The sequence below is a fragment of the Notamacropus eugenii genome, chromosome 1 (assembly GCF_028372415.1).
Source record: "Notamacropus eugenii isolate mMacEug1 chromosome 1, mMacEug1.pri_v2, whole genome shotgun sequence".
Classification (NCBI taxonomy): domain Eukaryota; kingdom Metazoa; phylum Chordata; class Mammalia; order Diprotodontia; family Macropodidae; genus Notamacropus; species Notamacropus eugenii.
The window spans coordinates 461,367,276-461,394,994 of NC_092872.1; the positions used below are offsets into that span (position 1 = coordinate 461,367,276).

The following is a 27,719-nucleotide window of genomic DNA, read 5'->3' on the forward strand; positions in this document are numbered from 1 at the left end:
AGTATCGAGAAAAGATAAAATATAATTAGTGCTGACTGTACTTGGAGTCAAAAGATTTGAATTCAAATCACAGCTTTGCCTCTTGCTCCCTGTGACTTTAGGTAAATCACTTTGATTTCTTGGTTCAGTTTTCTAACCTGTAAAAATGAAGGGATTGGACAAGATGATTTCTAAAGTTTCTTCCAGTTCTGACATTCTGTGATTCTGTGATACTCATAGTCATGCCAACAATTATAAAACATACAACACAGCTTTGAACATCTTTGGTGGCAATCTTCTGAGAAGGCCCAAGGCAGTGTGTGATATTGTTACAGCAAAATCTGTCTCTGCATATCTGTCTCCACTTTAGAATTCCCAAAGGAAAAAAAATGTCTATTTTTCTCTTTGGAATGACAGAAGCAGTTTTTAAAGTGGAAGAGAGATAATATTCTCTCCCCTCAGTTTTTCTGTCCTTTGAGGAAGTCTGAAGTTTGGGGAAGTCATATCCAGATATGACCCTTCTATTTCCTGTCACCTGACCGTAGCCAGTAGGAAAAGGAAAACATATTCCCAGGGGCCCTTGTACAGCTGGGCAGGAGAGAAAGAGCTCCCATCTATAACCCTGGTTGATTGTGAAATAATTCTTTAAGAAGGGATTTGTAACACTACTAGGTATATATCCCAAAGAAATCAAAAAAGGGAAAAGAACCTACTTGTACAAAAATATTTATAGTAGCCCTTTTCATGGTAGCACAAAATTGGAAATTGAGGGAATGTCCATCAATTGGGGAATGGGTAAAAAAGTTGTGATATATGGTTGTAATGGAATACAATTGTGCTATAAGAAATGATGAGCAGGTTGATTTCAGAAATACCTTGAAAGATTTACATGAATTGATGCAAAGTGAAGTGAGCAGAACCAGGAGAACATTATACATAGTAACAGCAATATTGTACAATGTTCAACTGTGAACAACTTAGTTATTCTCAGCAATACCACGATCCAAGACAATTTCAAAAGACTTTTGATGAAAGAGAACTGATGGAGTCTGAATGCAGATCAAAGCATGCCATTTTTCACTTTCTTTAGTTTCTGTGAGTTTTTTTTGGGAGGGGGCTCTGTGTTTTCTTTTACAACATGACTAACATGGAAATATTTACATGATTGAACATATAGAACCTATATCAAATTGCTTACCATCTCATGAAGGAGGAAGATAAGGAGGGAGTAAGAGAATTTAGAACTCAAATTTTTAAAAAGTGAATGTTAAAAATTATTTTTACATGTAATTGGGAAAAATAAAATTATAATTTTTTAAAAAGGGGATTTAAGGGTTCCTTACCCTTCTTGAGGACTCCATTATAAGTACCACTAACTTATTATTTCTCCCTGTTTTGATCTCCCTATATTTCTCTTTCTTTCCTCCTCTTTTCTTTATCTCACTTCACTCCAGTCAAGATGAATGAACCATCTACTTACTCTTGCAAGGCACTATGGTAATACAAAATTTCATCAAAACACACAGTTCTTGCCCTCTTGGAACTTCCACTCTAGTTGGAGAACTAAGGCACAAACACAAATGACCAGAGAATACAATATTATGATGACCACCTTACAGAATTGTTCAGCAAAGCGCTAAGTGAGATCTTGGAAGGAAAGGTCAATATCAATGGTGTGAGCTGGAAAGGGAAAGGATCAAGAAATAAAAACATAAAACAGGGGAGAGATAACATGAGCAAAGGCAGAAAGGTCAGAGGGCAAAGCTTGGTGTTTGGGTTAGGGCAAAGACCTTCAATCTGGCTGGAAAATAGAGCACAAGCAGGTCAGCAACAGAAGAAAAGTTGGAAAGGCAAGATGGTGCCTGTTTGTGGAAAGCAGAAAGATGCTACTTCTAATGGGATTGTGCTCTGGGTATGGTCGGGATACTGTTGGTGAGGGAAAGATAGGGAAAGGTAGCCATTAGGGCTGGGCCCACAATTTCACTCGGATAAGGAAATGCTATCTCTTAATGCCTTGAACGCCAGGCAGAGGCATTTTAACTAGACTCAGCAGGCAATGTTGTTGAGAACTTTCTCAGTTGTGTCTGACACTTCATGACTCCACCTGGAGTGGTTTGCCATTTCCTTTTCCAGCTGATTTTACTTATGAAGAAACTGAAGCAAATGGGGTTAAGTGACCTGCCTAGGGTCACATAGCTAATAAGTGTCTGAGGCCACATTTGAACTCAGGAAGTCAGGAGAGTCTTTCTGATTCCAGGCCTAGTACTCTATCCACTGCACCTCCTCACTGGCAATAGGGAATCACTAAAGATGTGTGAGTAAAGGAGCGACTTGACCAGATCTCTGCTTGAAAAGAATTATTCTTGCAGCAGGATGAAGCTTGGATGGAAGGAATGAGTACTATGACCCCACACTATAACTCCCAGCTCTATAGGGCCTTTTCCATTTGCTCCCTTTCTGCAAAGCCTCAGACGCAGCAGAAGTCATTATCAGCGTCCTTTGGCAGACCTTGTTGGGTTGAAATCTTATAATCTCCTCCTTTCCCTCCCCACCCCCACACAAGCTCAAGGTTCTTGTTCCAGTGGCAACGCTGGCCAAACCTCTTTCTCCCCTTTCTTGCATGTCCCAGCCAGGAGTGGAAAGATTGTAACTGTCCCTCAGAGAAAAAAAGTTTGGAGGATGATTTTTTCCCCTAATATGGTCTCATAGAGGTAGAGTGAGAGGAGGGAATGCTGGCAGTCCTTTATTCTGAAAGATGCTGCTTCTGATGGGGATTGTGCTCCAGGTGTGGGTGCGGCTGGTGGTGAGGAAGATGGAGACAGGACCCATGGTTTCATTGGTACAGTGAACTCCTGGAGGAGGAGACTCCTTCTACCAATGCAAATTGGTATCTTCTCTGTAACTTAAAAGTCTTAAAGAGTTGCCTGGAGAACTGAGGACCAAGTGACCCGGACAGGGTCACTCATCCAGTATAAGGTCAGAGGTGAGACTTGAACCCAAGTCTTGCTGGCTCTAAAGTCTACTCTATTCGGAATTCCCCACTGGCTAGAACCAATGATCACGCATTCACTAACATCTGTTATGTTCTTAGGAAAGGGTTCCAGTAGCAGCTCTGCCACTTACCTTTTCTATGATCTCCTTCTGTCTGCCTCTTTTTAAAATGAAGTTAGACTAAATGATCCATTAGGATGCTTTCAGTGCTGACTTTCTGAGGCTATGTTCAATATTTGTACAAGGCACTGGGGGAAAAGCTCATGTACCTGTACGGTGTTAGAGTAATTTGCTTTCCTCTTAACCACTTTACGAAGCAAATAGTACAAGTATTAATCTCCTTTCTGATAATAAGATAAGGAAACTGAAGAATTGACCCAGCCAGTCAATACGCATTTATTACCTTCCTATTATGTGCCAGGTACAGTGCTAAATGCTGGGCATACCAAGAAAGTCCCTGCCATCAAGGAGTTTTCAGTCTAATTATAGCAGGAGACAACATGCAAAAATTGTATACAAATAAGCTATAAACACTGGGACAAAGTGGTAGGCTAAGAGGGAAGGCAACAAGATTAAGAAGGACCAGAAAATGCATTTTGCAGAAGGTAAGACTTTAGCCGAGACCTCCAGGAAGTCAGGGAATCCAGCAGGGAGAGATAAATAGGGAGAGATTTCCAGGCATGTGGAATAGCCGGTGAAAATGTCCAGTTGGGAGATGGAGTATCATGCAGGGGAGAACAAGATGGCGGATGTCAATGGATCACACAGTGCTGGGAAGGGGAGTAAAGTGTAAGATGACTGGAAAAGTAGTGAGATCACAAAGAACTTTAAAAGTCTTCAAAGACATATTTCATCCTGGAGGCAACAGGGAGCCACTGGGATTTATTGAATAGGGTAGTGAGATGGTCAAACTCATACTTAAAGGAAGATAGATTTTGACAGCTGAACAGAATATAAATTGGGTTGGGGTAGGGAGAGACCTGAGGCAAGAAGATCAACCAGTAGGTTATTGCAGTATTTCCAGTGTGAGGTCCTGAGGGCCTGTACCAGGATGGTAGCATTATCAGACAAAGAAAGGGGCTTATACAAGAGATATGAAGATAGAAATGACAGAACTGGACCCTGACTGGATATGGAGGGTAAGAGTGAGGGGTCTAGGAGAACATCTAGTTTTCAAGCCCAGAGGAAGTTGGGCAGCTAGGTGGAACAGTGGCTAGAACACTGGGCCCGAAATCAGAAAAACTCTTCCTGAGTTCAAATCTAGTTTCAGATACTTACTAGTTATGTGACCTTGGCCAAATCACTTAACCCTTTTTGCCTCAATTTCCTCATCTGTAAAATAAGCTAGAAAAGGAAATGGCAAACCACTCGAGTATCTCTGCCAAGAAAACCCCAAATGCAGTCACAAAGAGTTGAACTGAATAGCAAAACAATAGAGAAATTAGGAAAAGGGAAAGGGAAAGGTTTTGGGGGAAAGAGAATGAGTTCAGTTTTGGACTTGGTGAGTTTAAGATGTCTATGGGACATTCAGGTTGAAATATCTAATAAGCAATTGGAGGTATGAAAGTGGAATACAGGAAAAGTGTTTAGAACTGAGCAAGAACCCAAAAGTCAACTGCACAGAAATGATTTTTTTTTTACATAGGAAAATCCATTCATTTATTTCTGACATTATATAATTGAAAACATAACAGAAGTATAGATATTTGATTATCTAAGTCTGTAGATTCAGATAATAAATTCTGAAACATTATGTCCCATTGTCAGCCAACTAGGAAAGGGAATCTTTGTGTCAAAAGATAAGGAAAGTAAAATTGCTTCATTTTCTAGGAAATATGCCATACAAAAAGAGAATACTGATGTTCACACCATTATCTTCCTTCTTAAATTTATTTATTCTATTTGTTTTCAGTGTCCTACAATCACTTCTATATATCTTAGATTTTTCCCCTCCCTTCCCCCCGACCCCCATGCCTCCCCACTCCCTCCCTGAGACAGCTTACAGTTTTATATAGGTTCTACACATACATTCCTATTAAATACATTTTCACCTTAGTCATGTTGCATAGAAGAATTAACATGAATGGGAGAAATCATAAAACAAACCAAAACATAATACAAAAGAACATGATCTGCTTCGTTCTGTGATCGAATTCCATAGTTCTTTCATGGATGTGGAAGGCATTTTGCCTTAAGAGACCATTGGGAATGATTTAAGTCCTTGCATTTCTGCACAGAAATGATACCTAAAACAACGAAAGCTGATGAGATCACCAAGCGAAATAGTATAAAGGAAGAAGAGAAGGCCCAGTATAGACCCACCCACAACTGTTGGGCATGATCTGGGTGAAGATCCAGCAAGAGAGACAGAGAAGACACGGTTAGACAGGTAGGAGGAGAACCAGGAGAGAGCAGTGTCATGAAAGCCAAGGGAGAAGATGGTGATCCACACCATCAAAGACAGCAGAGAGATCAAGATGGAGCAGTATCCAGAAAAGGTCATTAGATGTGGTAAATAAGAAATCATTGCTAACTTTGGAAAGAGAAGTCTTAGTTGAACGATGATGTTGGAAACCAGACTACAAAGAGTTAAGAAGGGAGAGGAAATGAAGTAAAGGAATCTATTATACAGGGCCTTCTCAAGAAATTTAACCCCAAAAGGGAGGAGAGGGACAGGATGATATACAAGTTGCCTCACTCTTCTGAGAGAACTTGTGTCTGCAATGGAGGATGTCCTTGAGTTTGGGTAGATTTTTTGGTTTGGGGAAGTATGGCACATAGCACTGGACTTAAGCCAGGAAGAGTTAGGTTTGAATCCTGCCTCTGGTAATAGCTGTGTGATCCAGACAAGTTATTTAACTTCTCTGGGTCTCAGTTTCCTCATCTGTAAAGTGAGGGGATTGGCATTAGACCAAATGGCTTCTAAAATCCCTTTCAACTCCAAATCTATGATGATATATCTGACTTCGGATGAGAGAAAGTTTCAATGACTCACTCAAACTCACCCCATACTGTCATCCCCAAGGTCCCAGAAGAACCTTACACTGATTTCCAGTAGCCAAAGGATGAGGGGGGGAGGGGGGAGAAATGTCATGATTTGTTATTCTCCCCTCCTGATGTCACCTGCACTACAGGGACAACAGAGGTTTGCAGCCTCCCCTGTGAGGGAGGGCAGTAGATAGGTCAGATAATCAGCCCCTAGAGAAGAAAAATGGAAAAAGATGGTGGGCTTGGATCAGGGATGGGGAAAGAGTGGGGTGGCGAATCCCTTACAGAGATGTTCCCCCACACAAAGCAAAAGGCCTTTGGAACTTGGACTAAAAGAAGACACTTATCTAGTCCAATACCCTCATTTTGTAGATGAGGAAACAGAGCCAGCAGCATTGAGCCATAGGACCAAGAAAGTAAGTGGAAGAGCTAGGACTGTAGGACTCTAAATCTTTTGTCTTCAAGGTCAGAATGCTACAGTGCCACCACCCTGGTGTAGGCCCTCCTGATCTCACACCTGAACACAACAGTGTGTTCAGCAACAACTGAACACACTCCTTTTCACTCAGAGTATGTTCCTTTAAGCCCTTCCTTCAAAAGGAAAACTTCCCCTGAGGTTCATGGATTGTTACCCAGCCTGGTTTGGTCCTCTCTGCTTCTTTCTGCTCCCTCCCCCAGTGACTCTGCTGGGCTCCTTAGACTCTCTAGTCTGGCTATCTCCTCCTGGAGGATTATGGGTGACTGAAGAGATTTGAACTTGTGGCTCCAAGCAGTCTGGGTATTGCTAAGTAAGTGTTTCATCACTTAGCGTCCATTCAGGCAGTGTCACACAGTCTCTCCCTTCTGCCTTTATGAACAAATGTTTCTGATTGCACAACACTCAGCAATGAATGCCAGCTCAGCAATCCTATCCCCAATGTGGGCCTCTGGGCAGTGACACCTGGGGCCTGACTGTTTTTAGAACACTGATAACCCTTAACAGCATTGGGAAGAACAGGAAGATGGAGAAGGAAAGAGAGGTCCGACGAGGTGAGAGCTGCATCCTTCTATAGATACACTTACTAACAGACTAGGAAAAAGGAGTCCTAACCAAATCCTCTCATTGTAGACACCCCAATGTTTCCCTATTTCTTCCTACGTAAAAAAAATAAACTACTAGAGACTGAATGAATGGTCACGTATTCAGGGAGCCCCAGTCCAAGGAGGGGTGTCATAGGATTTTCAAAGAGAGGTTCCTTCCACAATCAACAGTTTGCCCTGTACTTCTGGTAGCCTCTTTCCCCCTTGGAATTCTCATTAAGGTTAGTCATCAACCCTTTCTTCATCCAAGCAAAAGAGCTACATAAGGAATATATCAATAGCATCTCATAAATGACACTGAATAAAAGATTCAAAACCCTTCCACTCTGGGTTCCAATTTCCCTTCCTATAAAATAAAGGAGTTGAGTTGAACCAGAAGGTCTCTGCAATGCCTTGTAGCTCTAACAGTATAATTTTATGGCTCCCCAAGCTAGTCTAAAACCCCAATTGCCTTTCATGCAGCCCCTTTGAAAAGTAGCATAACATATTGGAAAGAGTCTTGGAATTAGACTCAGAGAGCATAGAGTCCCAATTCATTCATTCATCAAGTTAGGCACGGAGCTAAATAAGCACAAGAGAAGCAAAGACAAAAGTAAAACCTCAAGGACCTTACGTTCTATTGGGGAAAATTACAGGTTGACATACAAATAAATGCAAAATATTCACAAGATAAACACAAAATACTTTCCAGAAGAGAAGGGTGCTAGTAACTGGGGTGATCAAGATAGGCCTTGAAAAGAAGGTGGTACGTGGGGGCCAAGATTTGAATAAAGCTAAGGATTTCAATGAGATGGAGTTGGCTAGAGAAAGCCTTCAGGGCATGGGAGACAGCCCATCTAAAGGTCTTGAGACAGAAGATGGAATATTATGTATAGGGAACAGAAAGAACGCCAGTTTGGCTGAACTTTTCAGAGGGCATAAAGGGGAAAAATATGCAATGAGTCTGGTAAGGTAGGCTGAAGCGCATTTTCCAAACAAAGGAAGGTAAGTTTCACTTTATGGGCAATTAGAAGCCTCTGGCGGGGATGGTCTGGTGACATAGTCAGATTCTGTCTCTGCCACTTACTAACTCTGTGACCTTGGGCAAGACATTCAACTTCCCTAGACCTCAGTTTCTTTCATCTGTAAAATGAGAGGGTTGAACCACATGATCTTCATGCTGTATCTTTCACTTCTAAATCCTGTGATCCTATTAATTTCCATCTTCATGACATCCAAGTAAATAAGATTCCTCAAAAATATGGGAATTTGACACCCAAGCAATTTCCCCAAAGAAGATCCTTATCAGAGAAGATGGTGGGGGAAGAAAAAGTCTCGTCTTCAATACCCCAGACCTTAATGCCAACCCTGATGCTGAATTTTATGGGGGAAGCCACCCACTCATGCCCATACCACTGGTCCTCTTCTGACAAGAGACAAGGGGCAGAAAGAAAAAAATAGAAACCAACCTCCTCAAGACTCTCAGCGTCAGTCAGGCTCCCTTTCCTCCAGGGATTACTCCCTTGTAGAATGAAATCCACCACTTTAGAATTCTGGAAAATCACTGCAATCAAAGCCATGGCTTTGTCCACTGCAGTGACCATCTTGAGCAGCCCTTCAAGCATTGTGCTGTGTCGGGAGGTATCCTGCTGCACAGCCCTCACCAGCTCCAGCATCTCAGGGCATCCTGTCTGAACATGGGCTTGAGTTAGTCCTTCCCAGGGCAGATCTGCCTTAGAAGTGGCTGCCATCTTGCTGATGCCCCGTTCTAGGTCACCAATGCCTCGATACACGCTCTCTAGTTTTCCTGCCACATCCTCTTGGAAATTCAAGAGTTTATCTACCTTTTCATTCAGCAAGTTTAATTTTTTGTCCATGGTGTTTAAGCAGCTCCTGCCAGTCACCGGCAGCCTCGGTTTCCCAGTGTCCCCACAAGTCCCTGAGCTCTCCTTGGAAGATTCGGACATTTTGACCAGGCAAGAAACAACCACCAGGAAGTCTAGTGAAACTTGGTATTTGCAGACTAGACTGTGGGCCCCTGGAAGTTCATTATTCTTCGTGTCTAGTTCCCTCTCCTTTGGAATTCAGATGAGATTGCTTCAAACAGCTTTTAGGCTGTCTTCTTTAGCCCCATGGACATTGCTGTTACTGGGAGAAGGGGACTGTGTTTTTCTGTTATCTCCTCCCCTGTAGGGCCTGCCCATGAGTGACAGGCCATACTTGGCATGAGTCTCTCTCCTTGGGCCACTTTGACGTCACAGCAACATTTAAAATTCCTCTCTGAGAGGCTGCTGATGGGCAAATATCTTCAGAATTGACATCACTTGGTTTGGGGAACTGACATGAACTTCCAGAAAAAGAAAAATCCTTTAGACAACTTCACTTTCTCCAGGCAAACAGGGCCAAAGGGGGCTGAACACACCTCCCAAATACTACTGGGATGTAAGAAATGGTCATGCAGGCCCTGAATGCTGGAGCTACATTCCAGCCACCTATCACTTGACTTTAAAAATAGAACCCAACGACAATAGCCTCCAAATCCTTTCTTGGCACCAAGATAGACTTGACAACCTGAAGCTACATTCCTTGTAGGGGTCCCTCCTCAATTCCAAATGAGAGTAGTAAATCTTTGCCAGTTGATGACCATGCAGTTACTCAGCACCCACTTCCCCACAGAATTAGAGATTTTGGAGTCTAGAATTGAGGCACAGAGAGAGGAAGTGGTTTGCTCAAGAAAGCACAGGGGATGATGGACAAACACAGGACTGAAGTTCAGCTACTACAAAGCAGGAAAAGCCTTTCTATTTTATTGTTGAAGAGAATAAAGACCCAAAAAAAAGAATTTTAAATTGCATTAGATTTTTGTCTTCTAAAATCTTTTGAATCTGTGTACACACCAGTTGCTAAGGCTTGGGTCAGTGTTTCTAGCATATTAATATACAAAATTCATGAATATATTAGTTCATGTATATTTGCACATGTTCATATATAAATAAAACTATATGTGTGTGTGTTCTTATTACACAAATAATGGACTTACACTATAGGCATGCCTCACTTTAAGTCAGTTCAACGAAATTCAGAATTTGGTATTGAAGTGACAATGTGCCAGGCACTGTGCTGTAAAGATCCACAGACAAAGTGAGACAGTCTTTGCCCTCAAGGAACTTACTACTATACCAGGTGGAAAATAACATATATTTGGATAAGTAAAGATAGTGAATAGAGCACCAGCCATGGAGTCAGGAGGACCTGAGTTCAAATCCAGCTTCAGACACTTGACACTTACTAGCTGTGTGACCCTGGGCAACTCACTTAACCCCAATTGCCTCATTCCCCCCTCCCAAAAAAAGACAAGTAAATACAAAATAAAGACAGAGTCATTTCAGGGTTGGAGAAAAGGCCTGTGTCCCACCAAGGAGTAGAATGAGGAAAGGGCTTTGAGCTGAACTTTAACAGAAGCTCAGGATTCCGAGAAGCAGAGGTGAGAAGGGAGAACACTCCAGGGATGGGGGGCAGTCAGTGTAAAGATATGGACAGAGAAGATCAAATGCTGAGTTCAAGGAAGGGTCAAGAAAATCATCTTGGCTGGGAAGGAAGGAAGAAAGGAAGGAAAGAAGGAAGAAGGGAGGCAGGGAGGGAGGGAAGAAGGGAGGAAGGAAGGGAGGAAGGGAGGAAGGATGGAAGGCATCACCTAAACAAGAATATTACTTTCTAAAAAAAAAAAAGTAATCAAACCAGCATATTTTTTTTTAATGTGGCACAAAGAAATGAGCAATGGACTAGGCATTAAAAGACTTCTGTTGCAGCCCTGGCTCTGCCTCCAATTCACTATGTGACTTTAAGCAAGTCATTTCCTTTCTCTGGGACTCAGTTTTCTCATTCATTAAATTTAAGGATTTAGTCAGTCATTTCCTTTTCTAAAATTCTATGATTCTTTGCCATTTGTGATGTTCCCTGTAGAGTCTCCCACTCTGAATCAAACAGAGCCAATCTGGGCCTTCTAGAAAGTGAACTAGATAATACAACATGGAAACAATATGGTATATAGGATATGAGACTATACTCTTCCACATCATCATCATCGTGCTATATGTCACAATAACCATGTCACTCCTCTGCTCAAAAAACTTCAGTGGCTCCTTACTGCCTCCAAGATCAAAATCAAACAATTCATCCTGGTTTTCTAAAGCCTACCACAATCTGGGTCTACCCACCTTTCCAGATTTATTCACATTACTCTTATTTATGAATTGTACATTCCAGCTAAACTGAACTAGCTTCTCCCCACCCCCCCATCCCCCCTACACTTGAATATTTCATCTTTGACTGTATGTATTTGCACAGGCTGTTACTCAGTCCCAGAATGAGCTTCCTCGTCATTCCTACTTTTTCAGAAGCCTCATCTTCCTTCCTAGCTCAACTCTAGCATAATGTCTTCTGTGAAGCCTTCCCTGGTCCCCTGAGTTGTTGGTGCTATCTCTCCCCAACCGAACTCCTATTTACTTATCTACACATCTTAACACAGTACCTGGCACACAGTAGATGCTGAATAAATGTTTCATGAATGAATAAATGTAACTCTTCAGTCTAATGTAAAGTCCTGGGGTGTAAGGGCTATTTCCTGTCCTAAATAATGTGTACTTAGCACAGTACCCAGCATATAGTAGGTTTTTAATAAGTGTCTGTTGAATTGAATCATATACAACAAATTCAGTTGTCACCATGGAATAAGTTGGGCTAAGATAACCTCTAATTTTCCTCCTCTAACACTTTATGATTCCAAATATCTATTATTCACCATACCTATCATTGTATAGATAAGCTTCAGGTACAGTCTCTACCTTCAAAGAGATCACAGTTCTGGTGGGGAAATCAATAACTGAATACATGTAGTTAGAGAGGAGCATCGGTTTATCATCACATGCTAAAAGTATGTAGTATATGTCCTCTCTTCTTTGAAGAGATAGGGGACTATGAATATGGACTATTATGTAATCTAATCTACTAATACAAACTAATATAATCTACTGTTAGGCATTATGTTTTGATGTGTTGGTTGGCTTTGCAGAAATGCTTTTTCTGCTTTTTTTTTAAATAATTGTGACTTGACGACAGCTCTCTGTAAAGGAGATGTGGGAGGGATATATTTGGATATAAAGGTAACATAAAGATAAAAGACACAATTTTTTTCAGGAAAGCTTATAGTAAAGAAGTACTGAAGGAGTTTGGAGAAGAGAGAGATCAATGTATGCTGGAATGGTCAAGGGAGGCTTCCTAGTGGAAACAGGTATTCAGTTGTTATCCTTGAAGACCAGCGAGGATTTGAACAGGTGAAAAGGAGAAGAAAAGACATTTTAGGCTAAAGACGCAACACATCAAGAGATGAGAAAGTGAAACTGGGGAAGGGAGAGGTAGAAGAGCGTGATGCAGACATTTCTGCCTGAAACAGAGGATACATACATACATATTTATATATATATGTATTTATATATTCATATATATATCAGGGGTCCAGTTATTATCCAGTTTATACAATAATTGGCTAGATTATGAAAGAGCTGGAATTCATTCATTCATTGATCCATTCAACAAACACTGAGCTAAGTCATAACTAGCTATTTTGGCACCTGGGGCAAGAAGCAGCCAAAGCATACCCTCAAACCAAATTTGTAATTCATGTGGAAATAATACAAGAAGTAATTAAGACAAATTCAGTTGATAGGAAAGGGAAATTAGTTACTATAATAGCTCACAGATGGATGTTATTAACAATGATCTAAAACAGGCATATTAATGCACAGTTGTTAGTGGATCTGTGAATTGGTCTAGCTATTCTGGAAAGTGGTTTGGAACTGTGCTCAAAGAGTTACCAAAAATGTGCATACCCTTTGACCCAGAGATACCACTATTAGGTCTATATCCCAAAAAGATCAAAGAAAGGGGGAAAGGACCTATATGTGCAAAAATAGTTATAGCAGCTCTCTTTATGGAGGTAAAGAAATACCAACTTAAAATGTGCCAATCCATTGAGAAAATGGCTAAATGAATTATGTTATATGAATGTAAAGAATACTTTTGTGCTAGAAAGCATGATGAAAGGAAAGTTTCAGAGAATCCTAGGAACACTTCTATGAAGTGACGTAAAGAACCAGGAGTACAGTATATCAAACGGCAACAATATTGTAAAGATAAACAATTTTGAAGGACATAAGAACTCTAGGGAACACAATGACCTACCACAATTCCAGAGGATCCATGACAAAACATGCCATCCCTGAGAAAGATGTGATGGATTAAAGGTACAAACTGAGACACATATTTTGAGACATGGATAATGTGAGAATTTGTTTTGCTTGACTATACTTGTTATTAGGGTTTTGTTTTTCTTTTTTTTTCCCAATAAGGAGAGGTAGGAAAGAAAATAGATTTTGTTCATCAAAAAAAAATTTAGTTAAATTTAAAACTATCTGGTAGCTTAGCTTCCTATTTTGACTAATTATTGTTGCTAACTTCAATACCACCTCCTCCATGAAATGTTTGTTGAAGTAGTGCATGCATTAAATTTTTGGACTCCCTAAATTTCAGCACCCAGGTTTAAAGTTCTGTTTGCCTAGACCTAGTTACAGCTCTGATATCAAGCATCTATCATGTTTGTATCAGACAATGAGGACTCCAATATACAACACCCAGCTTACCTGCCCAGAGCTTAGGATAATAGAATTTAAATCTGAAAGAATGTTAGAGGTCACCTGTCCTTTTACAGAGGAGGAACAGACTCTAGTTAAACAAGTGACTTACCCAATGTCATTCAGCCAGGAAGTGACAGAGCCAGGAACTGAAACCTGATGTTCCAATTCCCCATTTTTTAGCACTCTTTATACTGTGCCACAAAGTCAAGTTGAACTTCACCAGGCTGAGTTTGCATTTGATCTAATAATTAATGGAGTCACAGGACCTGTGTTTAAATCTGGGCTTTCCTACTTACTTGTGCAACCTTGGTCAAGTCACTTGACCTTTCAGCTTTAGTTTCTTCATCCTTCCACTACTAATTACCAAGGATATCCCTTGAATAGGTAGCATACTACTGTGTCCCTTAAAGTCTCTTTTACAGCTCTTTTAAGTCACCAAATTTATCCTAAATTTTTTCTTTAGAGTCTCAGATACCCAACATAAATTCCAGCTAAACTAGACTGCTTGCCATCCCACGCTTTTCCTTCTCTGTGTCTTTTCTCATATTATCATCCTAAATGTGAAGCATCCTACACACACATGTTGCAAACCTAACCATACCTCCTTCATGAAGTGTTCTCTGTACCCCCAAGTAAGTGAGTGATCTCTTCTCTGACTCTCCATAGCACTTACCACGCTGTGCCTATATTGTATGTAGGCATCTCTAGCCTGCTTATCTACCCCACTAGAATGTAGGTTCTTCCAGGTCAGCAAACGTGCCTCTCATCTTTGCCTTCCCCTCCTTGCCAGTCCAGAATCCTACATTCAATAAGCACTCGATAAGTGTTTGGAGAATTAATCAAACCTTGGACACGAGTTCTGATCTGTTCCCTCAGTCACTGTCTCCCTTGAGACTGGCTCTAAGTAAATGCTCCCATCAGGAATTTTTCTAAACAACAACAAAACCCAAAATTCTCTCTTTAAGAAACCTGAGAAACTGCTCAGGAAAGATGAAAAAAAAATCACATCTTAGAAAATGCTTTGTAAGTGGCTATATAAATTTGCTGTTGTTCAGTTGTTCATTTGTGTCCAACTATGACCCAGTGATTGTTTGAGTTTTCTTGGCAAAGACACTGGAGTGGTTTGACATTTCCTTCTCCAGTTCATTTAATAGATGAGGAAACTCAGACAAACACTATTAAATGATATGCCCAGAGTCACACAGATAGTAAGTGGTTGAAGATGGACAAATCTGAACTCAGATCTTCCTGACTCCAGACCTGGGCTCTATCCACTGTATCACCTAGCTGCCCCATCTTTATAAATACAAAGGATTAAGTCAATTCAATTCAACAAGTATTTAAGTTCCTACTATGAAGTAGGAGCAGTTAGGTCGTACATTGGATAGAGCATCAGGCCTACAGTCAGGCAGACTCATCTTCCTGAGTTCAAATCTGACCTCAGACATTTACAAGCTGTGTGATTCTGGGCAAGTCACTTAACTCTGTTTGCCTCGGTTTCCTTATCTGTAAAATGAGCTGGAGAAGAAAATGGCAAATCACTCCAGTGTCTTTGCCAAGAAAATCCCAAATGGATTCAGGAAGAGTGGGACATGATTGAACAACCACAAATGCCCTAGGCACTGTGTGAGGCCCTAGGGTTACAAAAACAAAACAAAAAAGGAACAGTCCATGCCCTCCAGACAGGCTAGAGCCTGGGATACCTAAGTTCAAATGCTGCTTCAGTACTTAGTTCTATGAACCTCGCCCCCACCCTCTAGGCTCTTCATTTCTCTCATCCTCATTTTCCTTGGTTTTAAAATAGATTTAAAAACCTGTCTCAGACTCAATTGATTTAATGTATGTAAAGTGCTTTGCAAACTTTAAAACTCTTTATAAATTAGAGCTATAATTATTATCATCACATGTTACTGGGGAGATGGATACAGCAGGGCAGGTACACAGAGAGTAAAATACAAAACATAGATGAGGTCACTGCTGGAGGAAGGTATAAGGAATGTATAAGGCATAAAGACAAGAGATCACTCACTGGGGTTCAGAGAACACTTCATGGAGGAGGTGGTATTGGAATGTGGGGCAGGTTTGCAATGGGTGTAACTGTTTGGGAGGAGGGTGAGAAGAGGGGGAGGGGGACGCTTCCTGTGTAGGAAGGATGTGGCACCTGAGTTGAGTCCTGAAGGAAGCTTGAGATTCTAAGACCAAGGAGTGAGGAAGAAATGCATGGGTTACAGTCAATGCAAAGGAACACAAAGGAGAAATGCAATGATATTTAAGGGGAACAACAGTAGGTAAATTTGACTTTAAGAGTAACGATAGCATCTAGCGTTTATATAGCACTTTCAGCTTTGCAAAGCATGTTACAAAATTATCTCATTTGATCTTCCCAACAATGCTGGGAGGTAGGGGCTATTATTCCCTCATTTTACAGATGAGGAAAGGAAAGAGGTTAAGTGATTTGCCTAGGGTCACACAGCTAATAAGTGTCTGAGGCCACATTTGAATTCAGTGCTTCCTGCCTCTCGGTCCAACTCTTTATCCACTGATCTGGCCTTTCAGGACAGAGTAATAAAAAAACATTTAAAGCCAAACTGGATTTAAAACTTTTTTTTTATTATGATTATTTAATCTATTAGGAAAATACCCCTAATTATTATTCGTGGTTGGACTAGATGACCTCCAAGGTCACTTCTCTTCTTCTAGAATTCTATGGTTCACTGAAAAATGGTCACCAAAGCCCCAAGCTCTTCTCCCCTAAGAAAGGATTTTTTTTAACAAAGAGGGCTTACTGTGCTGATCTTCCATCCTGATTTTGTTTCGCTGCGTTCATGCCATGTCCCCTGATAGGCAGATGCCTGGGAACTTAGGGCAGGGAGGTCAGCTTTCTCCATTCTTCTTCACTGACTTCTCTATGGTTCCTGCACTCCATGGACTCTCCCCAGCAACAAAGCATTTATCTATTCATTCAATTAACAAGCATTTATTTAGTGTCTACTGCCCAGCAGAATGCTAACCTATATAAAGCTTAGATAAGATGCAATTCTTGACATCACAGAGTTTGCATCTAATAGGGGAATGCCAGACAAGTAGAGATAATTGCACAGTGGATAGAGCACTGGGCTTGGAGTCAGAAGGACCTGAGTTCAAATCCATCCCCAGGCACTTACTAGCTGTGAGACCTTGGGCAAGTTACTTAACCCTGTTTGCCTCAGTTTCCTCATCTGTAAAATGAGCTGGAGAAGGAAATGGCAAACCACTTCAGTATTCTTGCCAAGAAAATCCCAAATGGAAGGTTCCTGGCCCCTCCCAACATTTTTCCTCCCATCTCACCTGACTCCAGATACTTGCTTGTATTAGAAATGTATTCATTTAGTATTAGGAAGTATTATAGAAAAGGAATAATATGAAGGCCCTGGAAACACAATTTTCAGGGTTATCTACTATCTAACCACCCCCTTTCCTTAATATGGTGAAGCCAACTGATGGTCCACCATCCAATCATGCTGCTCTGTCCAAAAATGCACAGCAAAGGGAAGTGTCTAAATGCATAGTTTTCAGAGGACTTGTTTCCAAAGCCCCTACTTCAAATCTGAACTTGGGGGAAGGGGACTGTTGTAGAGGAGGAGTTGCCCTTACCGCCAACCTCTGCACATGGTCAGGCCCTTGGCGTCCTCCTGTGTCTGAGTGGTACACCTCTGGTGCCCGGTACAAGGTCCCCATTCCAAAAGCAATGCACACGACTTATTTATTTCTCCCAGTGGTGGCCTCCTGTCCATTTACCCTGGAGCAACCCTGCAAATGAAGCAGGCCTGCCAGGACCCAGCTAGCTAGAACTCAGTCCAAAGTGATAAGCCTAGAATTTCCTCTTATCTCAGACTCTACAACAGGCATCCAGTGTTTCACTCCCTTATCAATTGCACTGGATGTTATCTGCCTCTCTTGGGGCCTCTACTTCCTGCGCCACTTAGAGGAGTGACTGGTTATGGAAACAGGGACAGTGAAGTCACTGGAAGGCCCTGCAAGGGTTTACTGGGTATAGCTCAAACCCATCTTTAAAGCCGAGAATCCTTAAGTTACAAGAGACCTTAAGGATCCCTTTCAGAAAACTGTCTTCAAATTATGTGAAGGTTCTGTACTGGGTCAGAATAAAGTATTAGATTTGTTCTGCTTTGCTTGAGAAGGCAGAACCAGTAGCATGAGGAGGAAGTTGTAGGGAGGCAGATTTCTGCTCTCTACAAGGAAAATTTTTCCTAACAATAATAGCTGTCCAAAATCAGAATGATCTCTTCTAGAACGAGTAAGTTCCCCAAGACTGGAGATCTTCAAGCAGAATATGGATGACTATTTACCGGGAATATTTTGTTTATTTATTTGTAAAGCACAGGTTTTTTTATTCTTTTCTTTTAATTTCTAATTTCTCTCCCACTGTCCTCTCCCCTACCCAATGAGAAGAACAGAAAAGCAAAACCTATTACAAATATGTAGTTATGAAAAACCAATTTCTGCATTAGCTATGATCCCCTCCCCCCAAAAATAAGAAAAAGAGAAAAAAATATGCTTCCGTCTGCCCTCTGAATCCATTAGTTCTCTTTCTGGAGGAGAGTGGCATGCTTCATCATGAGTATTTTGGAATAGTGGTGGGTCATTGTGTTGATCAGAGTTACCAAGTTTTTCCAAGTTGATTACCTTTATGATATTACTGTAACTGTGTTACTTGTTCTCCTGGTTCCGCTTATTTCACTACACATCAGTTGAAACAGGTCTTTCCAAATTTTTCTGAAACCACTTTAGGGATGTATTAAAGGAGCTTCCTGTTCAGGCATGGGTTGGACTAGATGATCATTAAGTTCTCTTGACAGCTCTGAAATCTGTGATTCTGAAACGATCTTTTCTCCTGTTTTCATGAAGCCTTCCACAACAGAAGAAAACCAAGAAAGGAACAGACCAACAGCCTTGTGCAGTTTGTATTTCAGTTCCAAGACTGGAAAGCCAACGTCCCTGGAGATGTCTCCTGGACGACCTATTGTGTTTTTCACTTTAAAGGACACCAATGTATCAACCCCCAATAGTTTCAGAGGGAACTCCTGAACCTTTTTCCCCACATAGGAAAAGAATGAGCAACAAAGCCTACAGATATTCAAGAGGGGAAGATATCCACTATCCCATAGAATTTAGAACTAGAATTGACCTAAGACATTTTCAAATCCAGGCTTCCTCATTTTACAGAATGAGAAACTGAGACCTAGAGAGTCCTCACTGGAATGACAGATTTCCTTAAACTGGCTAAGCACATTACTCAGGGGCCAGTCCACAAAACCTAATTTCCAAGAGTTCATCCCACAACTGTTCTATCATCCAGGAGGTAGTCACAGAACAGATTTATCCTAAAGTGTCTTGGTCAATACCCAATCACATCCTGGGTAACTTATAGTCAGAAGACTTGGGTTCAGATCTGATCTACCACTTATTAGCTGTGTAATGACCTCTCTGAGTCTTCATTTCTTCAGCTACAAAATGTGAATAATATCTCCAGGATTGTTGGTGGAGGAAAATTATTGCAACAGTTTTAGAAAGTAATTCAGATTTATGCAAATAAAGTACATAAAAGGTCCATACTCGTTGATCCAGAAATAGGCATATATGTATGTATATGAAACATACACACACACATGTATATATGTGTATATATCACCTAAGTAAGTCATTGACAAAAATACAGATTCCAACAACACGATATATATTTATAGCAGCAGTTCTGTTGTTGCATAGAATTGAAAACAAAGTAGATGACCGCTGACTAGGGAATGGCTAAACAAACTGTGGTATATGAATGGAATGTTATGTTACTATGGTGTAGGAAATAACGAATATGATAAACACAAAGAAGCATAGAAAGATTTAACACGGACTGATGGAGTCAGAGAAATAACCCACATAATGATGACAATAACGGAAATGGAAAGAACCACCGCAAAGCAATCAGAAGTGAAAATTACAAAGAATAAGCTTTGTCTCCAAAGAAGAAATATAAGAAGACACCTCCCCCAACTCCTTTGCAGAGAAATGAAAGGGCAGCACAAGTATAGAGCACCGCATATGTTGTCACATTTTTTTTCAATGTATTGATTGGTTACGCTGATTTTTTTCTCTTCCCTTTCTTTTTAAAAATAATTCTTTGTTGTATGAGGCAACAAAGTTGCCTTTCAGGGAGGCAAAAGAGGAAGAGATATGAAGTGAAATTTAGGTGAAGTAAAATTTATCATTAAAAATTATTTTGAAAATACATTTATCTTCATCACTTACTTTCCATGTTGTGAGAAAAGGTTGTTGTAAGAAAAGTATTCTACAAACTGTGAAGTGCTAAATAACTATAAACTAGCCATGAAAGGCATTTATTAAGTACTTATTCCATCTTCCCATTTCTCTCTCTCTCTCTCTTTTCTTTTCTCAGCAACAGAAACCAATGCAGTCCCTTTAGACCAAGAGCTCTTAACCTAGAATCCATAAACTTTCTTCTTAAAATATTTTGATAACTCTATTTCAATATCCTTTGTAATTTTATTTCTTTTACTTTATGCATTAAAAGACATTATTCTGAGAAGGATTCCATGGGCTTTACTTGACTGTCAAAGAGGTCCAAGACACAAAAAAAGATTAAGGACCCCGGCTTTAAACATACATAACATACAAGCAAAACCCCTATTTTCTCTTTTTTTCCTTATTCTCTTGCACATAATGGACATTCAATAAATGTTGAAAAAAATTGAATTATCATTAAATCGTCATAGACGGGACTCCCTGGCATAAGCAGGAGCAGAACTGGCTTGCCTTGAGAACAAAGCTAGGTTCCTGGCCTGCCCTAAAGTCTTATGCACACCACCCACAGGGATTTCAAAAATAAATCATGAAACTTCGAGCAGATAAAAACTCTCCTCCTGTCACTTCAACTTGGCCAACAGATGGCCCTCCCTGATGCGGCTGCCTGTTACCCAACCGGAGGCTGAGCTGTCTTCCCCTAGGGTACTTGGCCCTCAGCCTAGAACAAGCCCCCTCTGGGCTCCACAGCCTTCTCTGAGGAGAGCTAAATACGGCTGGGAAAGTAAAGTGATCCCTTCTCCAGACACTGTTTGGGCTCTGCAGTGTCCCTGTGACTATCTGGTCCCTGGAGCAGCCTCACGTAGACAATTATCAAAGAATTTTAAAGGTGACAGAAACAGACCCAAGAGTCCAACCCATACCTGAACAAGAATCTTCTAAAATTCTGGCCTCCATTTGAAGACCTTCAATGATGGGGAATTCACTGTGTCCCATAGCAGCCCAATCCTCTTTGGAACAGCTCTAATTACGGGGAAATTTTTTCTTCATATAAGGCTCCATTTGGAAACCACCCCAACAGCACTTCAGCTTGGATGCCTTAAATAGGTCAGAACATGTCTCAATTTATCAATCAAGAATATGCCTTAAACAAAGTGGGATGGGGGTGGGAGGGTAGAGAATGGGGGAAGGTTGCAGCTTTGACTTGCCCAAGAACTGTGTTCAGACAGGCCAGGAAATTTGGGCCACACTCCAGGGATCATCTATTAATTATTGGTTGAACTGGAAGGAGAAGAATTCCAGAAATTTGAGTTAGTATGAAAGTCTAGCTGAACCACCATTGGAGAAGGGGAGTAGGATAGGACAGGAGGAGAGACTTCAGCCTTTGCCTCAGCAGCGCCAGGTCTGCATTCAAGCTTCTATCTAGCTGAGGACCTTGCCAACGTCAAAGGATGTTGGATCTTCCTATTGGTATCTTAATTTTCACCCTCCCTACTGTCTGCATCATTGGGAGCCAAGGATAGATAGCTCTTCCCAGGTTATCAATGTCCTAAAATATGATACTCAGAACTACATGCAATCCTGTAGATGCGGTACAACCAAGAAGAGAGGACAAATTGAGTCTAATACCTTGACAATTCTAGTCAAATCAATAAGCATTTATTAAATGCCTCCTATGTTCTTGGCATGAGAGATACAAAGAAAGGCAAAAATGGTCCCTACCTTCAAGGAATTCCCAATCTAATGGGGGGAGGGGAGGCAGACAACAAGGAAACAATTGTGTGCAAATAAAATATACAGGATAAATTGGAGAAAATTTCAGAGGAAAGGCACTAGCATTAAGGAGGACAAGGGAAAGGCATCTTTCAGATGACACTAACTCTCTATGAACACAACCCAAAATCAAATTAACTTTTCTGGCTGCTGGGCCTCACTGTTGAATACTGTTGATCTGTTCAGTTCACTAGAATCTTTCTACTGAAATAAGACTAACTCACAGTCTCCCACTGCTCTATAACACAAAACTTTTGAGAGTCCCAGACTCCTCCCTGTCCCTGGAAAATGACTGATTTGGTCCCTGCTCCACTCACACCTTCTCCCTTGCTTTCTATCTATCAAAATCTTACCCATCCTTCATGATATTACAGATGAGGAAAGAAATTCAGATAATGACCTACTACTGTCACTTAGTTAATGAGATGAAATTTGAAACTAGCTCTCTTGATGCTCCATCCAGCACTCCAACACTATGTTACACTGATCTCAGGCCTTCAGTGCTTTTACCCAAAGGAGAAGGCAATGGAAAAATTTCAGTTCAGTAGGAGAGAAATTTGGGAACAGGAAGGCCAGGGAAGGGATTCTCAAGCCAAAGGCTTCATTCAGTCTAGCAAGGGTCAAGGGAGAAAGTGGTATTTGAGCTAAGCTTTGAAATATAGAAGGATTTAAGATTAGATTATAAAATTATAACATGGACCTTAAAGGTTGTCCTAGAAAAGTAGAAGGAAGGATGGAGATTTCTATATTTCTTTCTTCTTCCCCTCTTTCTTTCTCTCTCTTTAATCTACCTCCTCTTCCTTCCCCCCTTCTTTCTCTCTCCTCCTCTCCTCTTCCTCCATGTTTTCCCCCTCCCTCCTCTCTCCGCCTTTCTCTTCCCCCTCTTCTCCTCTCTTTTCCCTTTTCCCTCTTTCTCCTCTTTCCTCCAGCCTAAGATCAGTGTGGATATTGCATCACAAAAAGATCTTTCCTCTTCTCCTTTGTTCTTCCCCCCTCTCTCTTCTTTTTTTTCCCTTCATCCCCCTTCCTCTCACTTCTTCCCCCTCCCTCCTTCCTCTCCTCACCCCCTTCTCTCCTTTATCCTTTTCTCTCTCCTTCTCCCAAGTGCACACTACCTGGCACATACTCAGTGCTCACTTCTTTTTGTCCTTCCTTTTCTTCTTCCCTCCTTTTCTTTCCTCTCCCCTTCTCCCCTCTGCTCATTCCTTCCTTCTCCCTCTCTCTCTTTTCTTTCTCTCTCTTTACTCCCACCTCTCTCAGCTTTCACTTTCTCCTCCTCCTTTCTTTCCCTCTCTCTCCTCTTCTCCAAATCTACTCCCTCTTCCTCTTTTCCCTTTAGCTTTTTCCACTCTCTCCCTTTCTCTCCTCCCTTCCATTTTCTCTTGCCTCTCTTTCACTCCAAATTTCTTTCTCCTTTTTCTCTTCTCCTCTCCCTCTCTCTTCCCTTTTCCTTCCTGTTTTTGTCCCCCACCCCTCAATTCCCTCCCTTTCCACTCCTCACGTATCCTAGATGGGCATCAGTTATAAAGGATTAAAGGCAAAATTTCATGATCTTAAATGCCATTCTTCAACTTCATGTTGTCAAACTTTTCACCCAGGATACTTATAAAAAAGAGAAAGCAGTGGGAATAAAAATAATGCAACAATAATTTTTTTAAACCAGTATTTTTTTTATGAGTTACACAGACAGAATAAGCCACAGAGAAGGTGGTAGAAGGAAGACAAAGCTGTCCATGGCCAGTCACATCGAAGGGGCTCAGTCACTATCTCAGCACACTACTATCCTCATACCCAGTTTAGGCTCTGAAAGGGTTAATGGATTTGCCCTGATCAGGGCAGGACCAGGAAGTATTAAAGGTGAGCTTCAATGCCAGGACTTTCTGACCTCAAGGTCAGGCCTCTAATCACTGCTCTTTCCAGTTATAACAGACTTTCGCTGATATGATTACATCTGATCTTGTCACTGAAGACCCTCCACAAGCTGACTCCAACCCATCTTTCCAGCCTTATACCATTCCCTTTTAAGTATTCTATGTTTCAGTCCACCGAGGTTTCTCTCTGTCCCCACACCCTTCCCTTCTTCACTCCATCTATCTCTGTGCCTTTGCTCACATAATCAAAGCTAGCATTTATATTAGCTATACTATACAATTATCTAATTTAAACCTCACAGCAACTCTGCAAGGTTGAAGTTATTATCGTCACCATTTACAGATAAGGAAACTGAGGCAGACAGAGGTTAAATGATTTGCCCAGAATCACACAGCTTAGCTTCTGAGATGGGATTTGAATTTAGATCTTCCTGACTCCAGGACCAGCACTCTTTCTACTGCACCACCTGATCTCCATCTCTGGGGATCCCTTTCTTCCTTCAAGATTTGATTTAGTCAACACCTCCTCCAGAAAGACTTTCCTGACCCCACAAGCTGAAAGTTAACATCTCCCTCTTCAAATTAGAAGGATGAAGAACAAACAAACTTGGCCTAAATCTTTCCTTTGCATTCATCTCACTCTCCTCTTACTTTGATTTTTTTTTAAATTTTTTCTTGGTGCCTTTTAACAAGTAGTACAGGAAGTTCCTCCCCCACCAATACTTGCAGGGCTCATTGAGGTCCCCATTGTAACAAAGAAAACCAATTAAGCAAAAGCAAGTCATCTTGTCTGACGCTGGTCATGCTACAATTCTGCCCCATAGTTCTCCATTTTTCTACTGAAAAGAAGGAAGGTAGGTTTCATCGTCTGCTTTCTACTCTTCACCTAAAGTTGTAATGCCCTTGAAAGCAGGAGCTGTGCCATGCTGTCTTTGTACCCCCCACCTGATACAGTACTTTGCATATAGCAAGAGCCTATAGAATGTTCATTAAATAAATGGATAAATCCTTACAAGAGTCCTGGGAGGTAGATGATACAGATATTTCCGTCCTTATTTTACCCATGCAAACAGGCCAAGGGAGGCGAAGCAACTTGCTAAGTTAGGGGAAGAGCTAGGGTTCGAATCCAGGTTTTCTGACTTCAAGCCCAAAGCTCCTTCTACTATATCACATATCGTCCCCTGATATTGCTTGCAAACAGAAAGTGCTATGAGAAATATTGTATTCTTTCTGAGAGGTGCTAAAAAGGAAAGTTTCTATTTCCTTTGAACAGGCCTCTCTTCTGCTGCTGCCTGAAAAATACATGAAAAATGAGGTGGAATCGTTGCATGCTAACCGGAAGATTCTAGTAGCCAACATTTCTCTCCTGCTCAGCTCTTCTTACACAATCTGATTCTTCTCTGGGATCTGGGACCTCTTTAATGGGAAAGTCCAGGAGAAGCAAACAATTACCCTGTCATTTTCTTCCTAACTCTTTGATTTATTAGAATAGAATAACAGAGGAAAGCAGTGCTTCCCCCTTCCCTCCACCCCAACCGGCCTGTTAGCTTTTAGAAAGTCAGAAAACTGTGACAGTGACAGATTTGGTTTCTTGACCAGACTTTGCAACTTATTGCGTATGTGACTTTGAACAAGTCACTTTTCCACTACTGGCTTCAGTTTCTCTCTATATAAAGAGAAATAGCTAGGTGGCTTAGTGGATAGAGTGTTGGGCCTGGAGTCAGGAAGACCTGAGTCCAAATCTGACCTCAGAAACCTGCAGTTGTGTGACCCTGGGCAAATCATTTAACCTCTGTTTGCCTTAATCCACTGGAGAAGAAATGGCAAACCACTGCAATACCTTTGCCAAGAAAGTCTCACAGACAATATGGTCCACCTGATCATGAAGAGTAGACATGACTCAAGAACACAAAAAGAGGATGGTAGATTATATCTAGGCTCAAACCCAGCTCCAGAAATTGATTACACTTCTTCAGTCCCATCTTTAAAACCACAGTTCTCCTAGGGCAAGTGTTAACAAGCTCTCTACATGCCTTCACCAGCAGCTGGGGCAGTACTGAGAGGACCAATAGCTGTCCAAGGGCCTATAGGCAGAAGTCAAGATACACTGGAGAGACTGCAAGAGGAGACTAGGACAAAAAGTAGAGAGAAGGAAAAGCAAGAGAGAAAAGGGAACCATGAGGCAAGGAAAGAGAGAGGAGGAGTCAACAAAAATGACAACAGGAGGGAAAGAAAAAAAATAAGAATAACATCTATCTCCTAGAGTCATGAGAACAGGATGAGATAATAGATGTGGAAGAATGGGTTGAGTGAATCAATTAATCCCACTAAAAGTAAGTGATAAGATGTCCCAGGAGCTAGACCAAGTGAAAACAATTAATATAGATCATAGGATTTAGTTTCAATCACTCTATCAATCACAGGCTTTTGACTAAGTGCAAAAAGCCCTTGAGAAATGAAGTCTCACAGAAATCTTGATCAGACAGGCTTGAGAAAACTCGGGCTATGCCCCACGAACAATCTATAACACATCAAGATAGCTGAAAATCAAAATTGTTCCAGAAATTGGAGCAAATATAGCATTCCAGGAAAACCTCTGAAGAGGAATCACGTGGGAGAGAAGAAGCTTTAGCTGCAGCCTTTGCCAAGGTCTCCTTCCTCTTCCCTCCCCACTTTGGTCAGAGGAAGACCTTTAAAGGCTGGAAGGTTCCAGAAGATTGTGGACTTCCCTTCTTCCTATAGGAAGATCACATTCCCCAGGACAACAGCAGCTGTTGGGAGTGTCTCCATCGGGAGCCAAGGATAGACTGGGTGAAGATTTAGAACTCTACAAAGAGCCCAGAAAAGAAGCTATACTATGCCTAAAGGAAACTTCTTGAGCTCTCTACAAAGCAGGGGAAAAGACTTCCAGCAGCCAGGAGCTGTCCCTTTGCTACATAAGTTTTCTAAATTTAAGCCCACTTTTTCTGGGAATCTGTATATGCTGAATGAGACTGTGTTAAGAGACTTTTTGAGGGGAGGAGATGATTTTACCAACTTGTAAGACAGATAAACACTAGCACACAGGAGGGCTGCTAGCACAGGTTCACTGTTGATCTGGTCAGACAGGAAGACAGCTTCAAAGGGGTTAATAATCTTGATTCTAGTCTAGTCTTCTCAAAGGAAGTTGCTGATCATGGGAGCACCAAGTCCTACAGTATACCTTAATCACCCTTCTTGCAGAGGCTGGTGAGAAAGGGAGGTAAGTACCTCTATGTCTTGATGAGGTCAATTGGGACAGGCACAGTTTGTGCACTCCCCTAAATCCCTTCAAGCCTCAATGGTAGCCGGTTGAGGCATATACAGATTCCCACCAAGCCTTAATAGGAGCCAATCAAGGCACACACCGCATTTCAGCTTGTGCATTCAACCCTAAGAGTTCTCCCCTCACTGACCAGTGCCCACCTGCTTTATAAGGCAACAGACAAAGAAGGCATATTGCCAGCAACAGCCACCAATTTTACGTTACTTTATTCTGGTATTTCACTGCACTGTCTCAGTAAATATTTGCAACTGAAGCACAAATGTTTATATTACTTATCATTATATAATGCTGTGCAAGCATGATAGAAATGTTTTGAGCCATAATCATGAGAACTCATATCTAATACCAGGGGACAAGAGATTGTTATGGCTACGGATCCTGGGAAACAAAACTCTAAGAAAAAATAACAAAAATCTGCTTTATACACACTAAAATCTACCTTACACTAAAATCCACCTTACTCACACAACTCTTCTTACTATATCACATTACTAAATTTCCTTTTCAAAAAGCTACTTAAATCTGGCTAACTAAATGAATTTTCAACAATAATCAGAAAGAAAGAACATCGATGGGATCTCCTGAGCTATAACACTAGAAAGACAATTCTCAATCACTCAGGAGTACTCATAGTATCCTGAGGGTTGTAGTTGCCACAATGCAGAGAAAGTGAAAGTTGGGATAAGCACCTCAAATCATGCCCTACATTGTGAGAATATAGCTGCAGAGTATGTGTTACTTATATAAAGC

The 27,719-nt window shown here is 41.1% G+C and overlaps 1 protein-coding gene across 4 annotated transcripts in view; it reads right to left on the minus strand.

Annotated features, from left to right (window-relative positions):
- Positions 1 to 27,719, minus strand: part of MYLK3 (myosin light chain kinase 3) — a 77,658-nt gene that overhangs the window by 39,089 nt on the left and 10,850 nt on the right. Inside the window, exon 1 of one of the 4 annotated variants that reach the window (XM_072632122.1) lies at positions 17,343 to 17,494. The exons of 2 other annotated variants lie outside the window; for them this stretch is intronic. In XM_072632122.1, the coding sequence (XP_072488223.1) occupies positions 17,343 to 17,426 (84 nt within the window). In that variant the 5' untranslated portion in view covers positions 17,427 to 17,494. Of the gene's footprint in view, positions 1 to 8,486; positions 9,102 to 17,342; positions 17,495 to 27,719 lie in introns of those variants that run through there. One more of the 4 variants, XM_072632125.1, reaches the window with a different exon arrangement.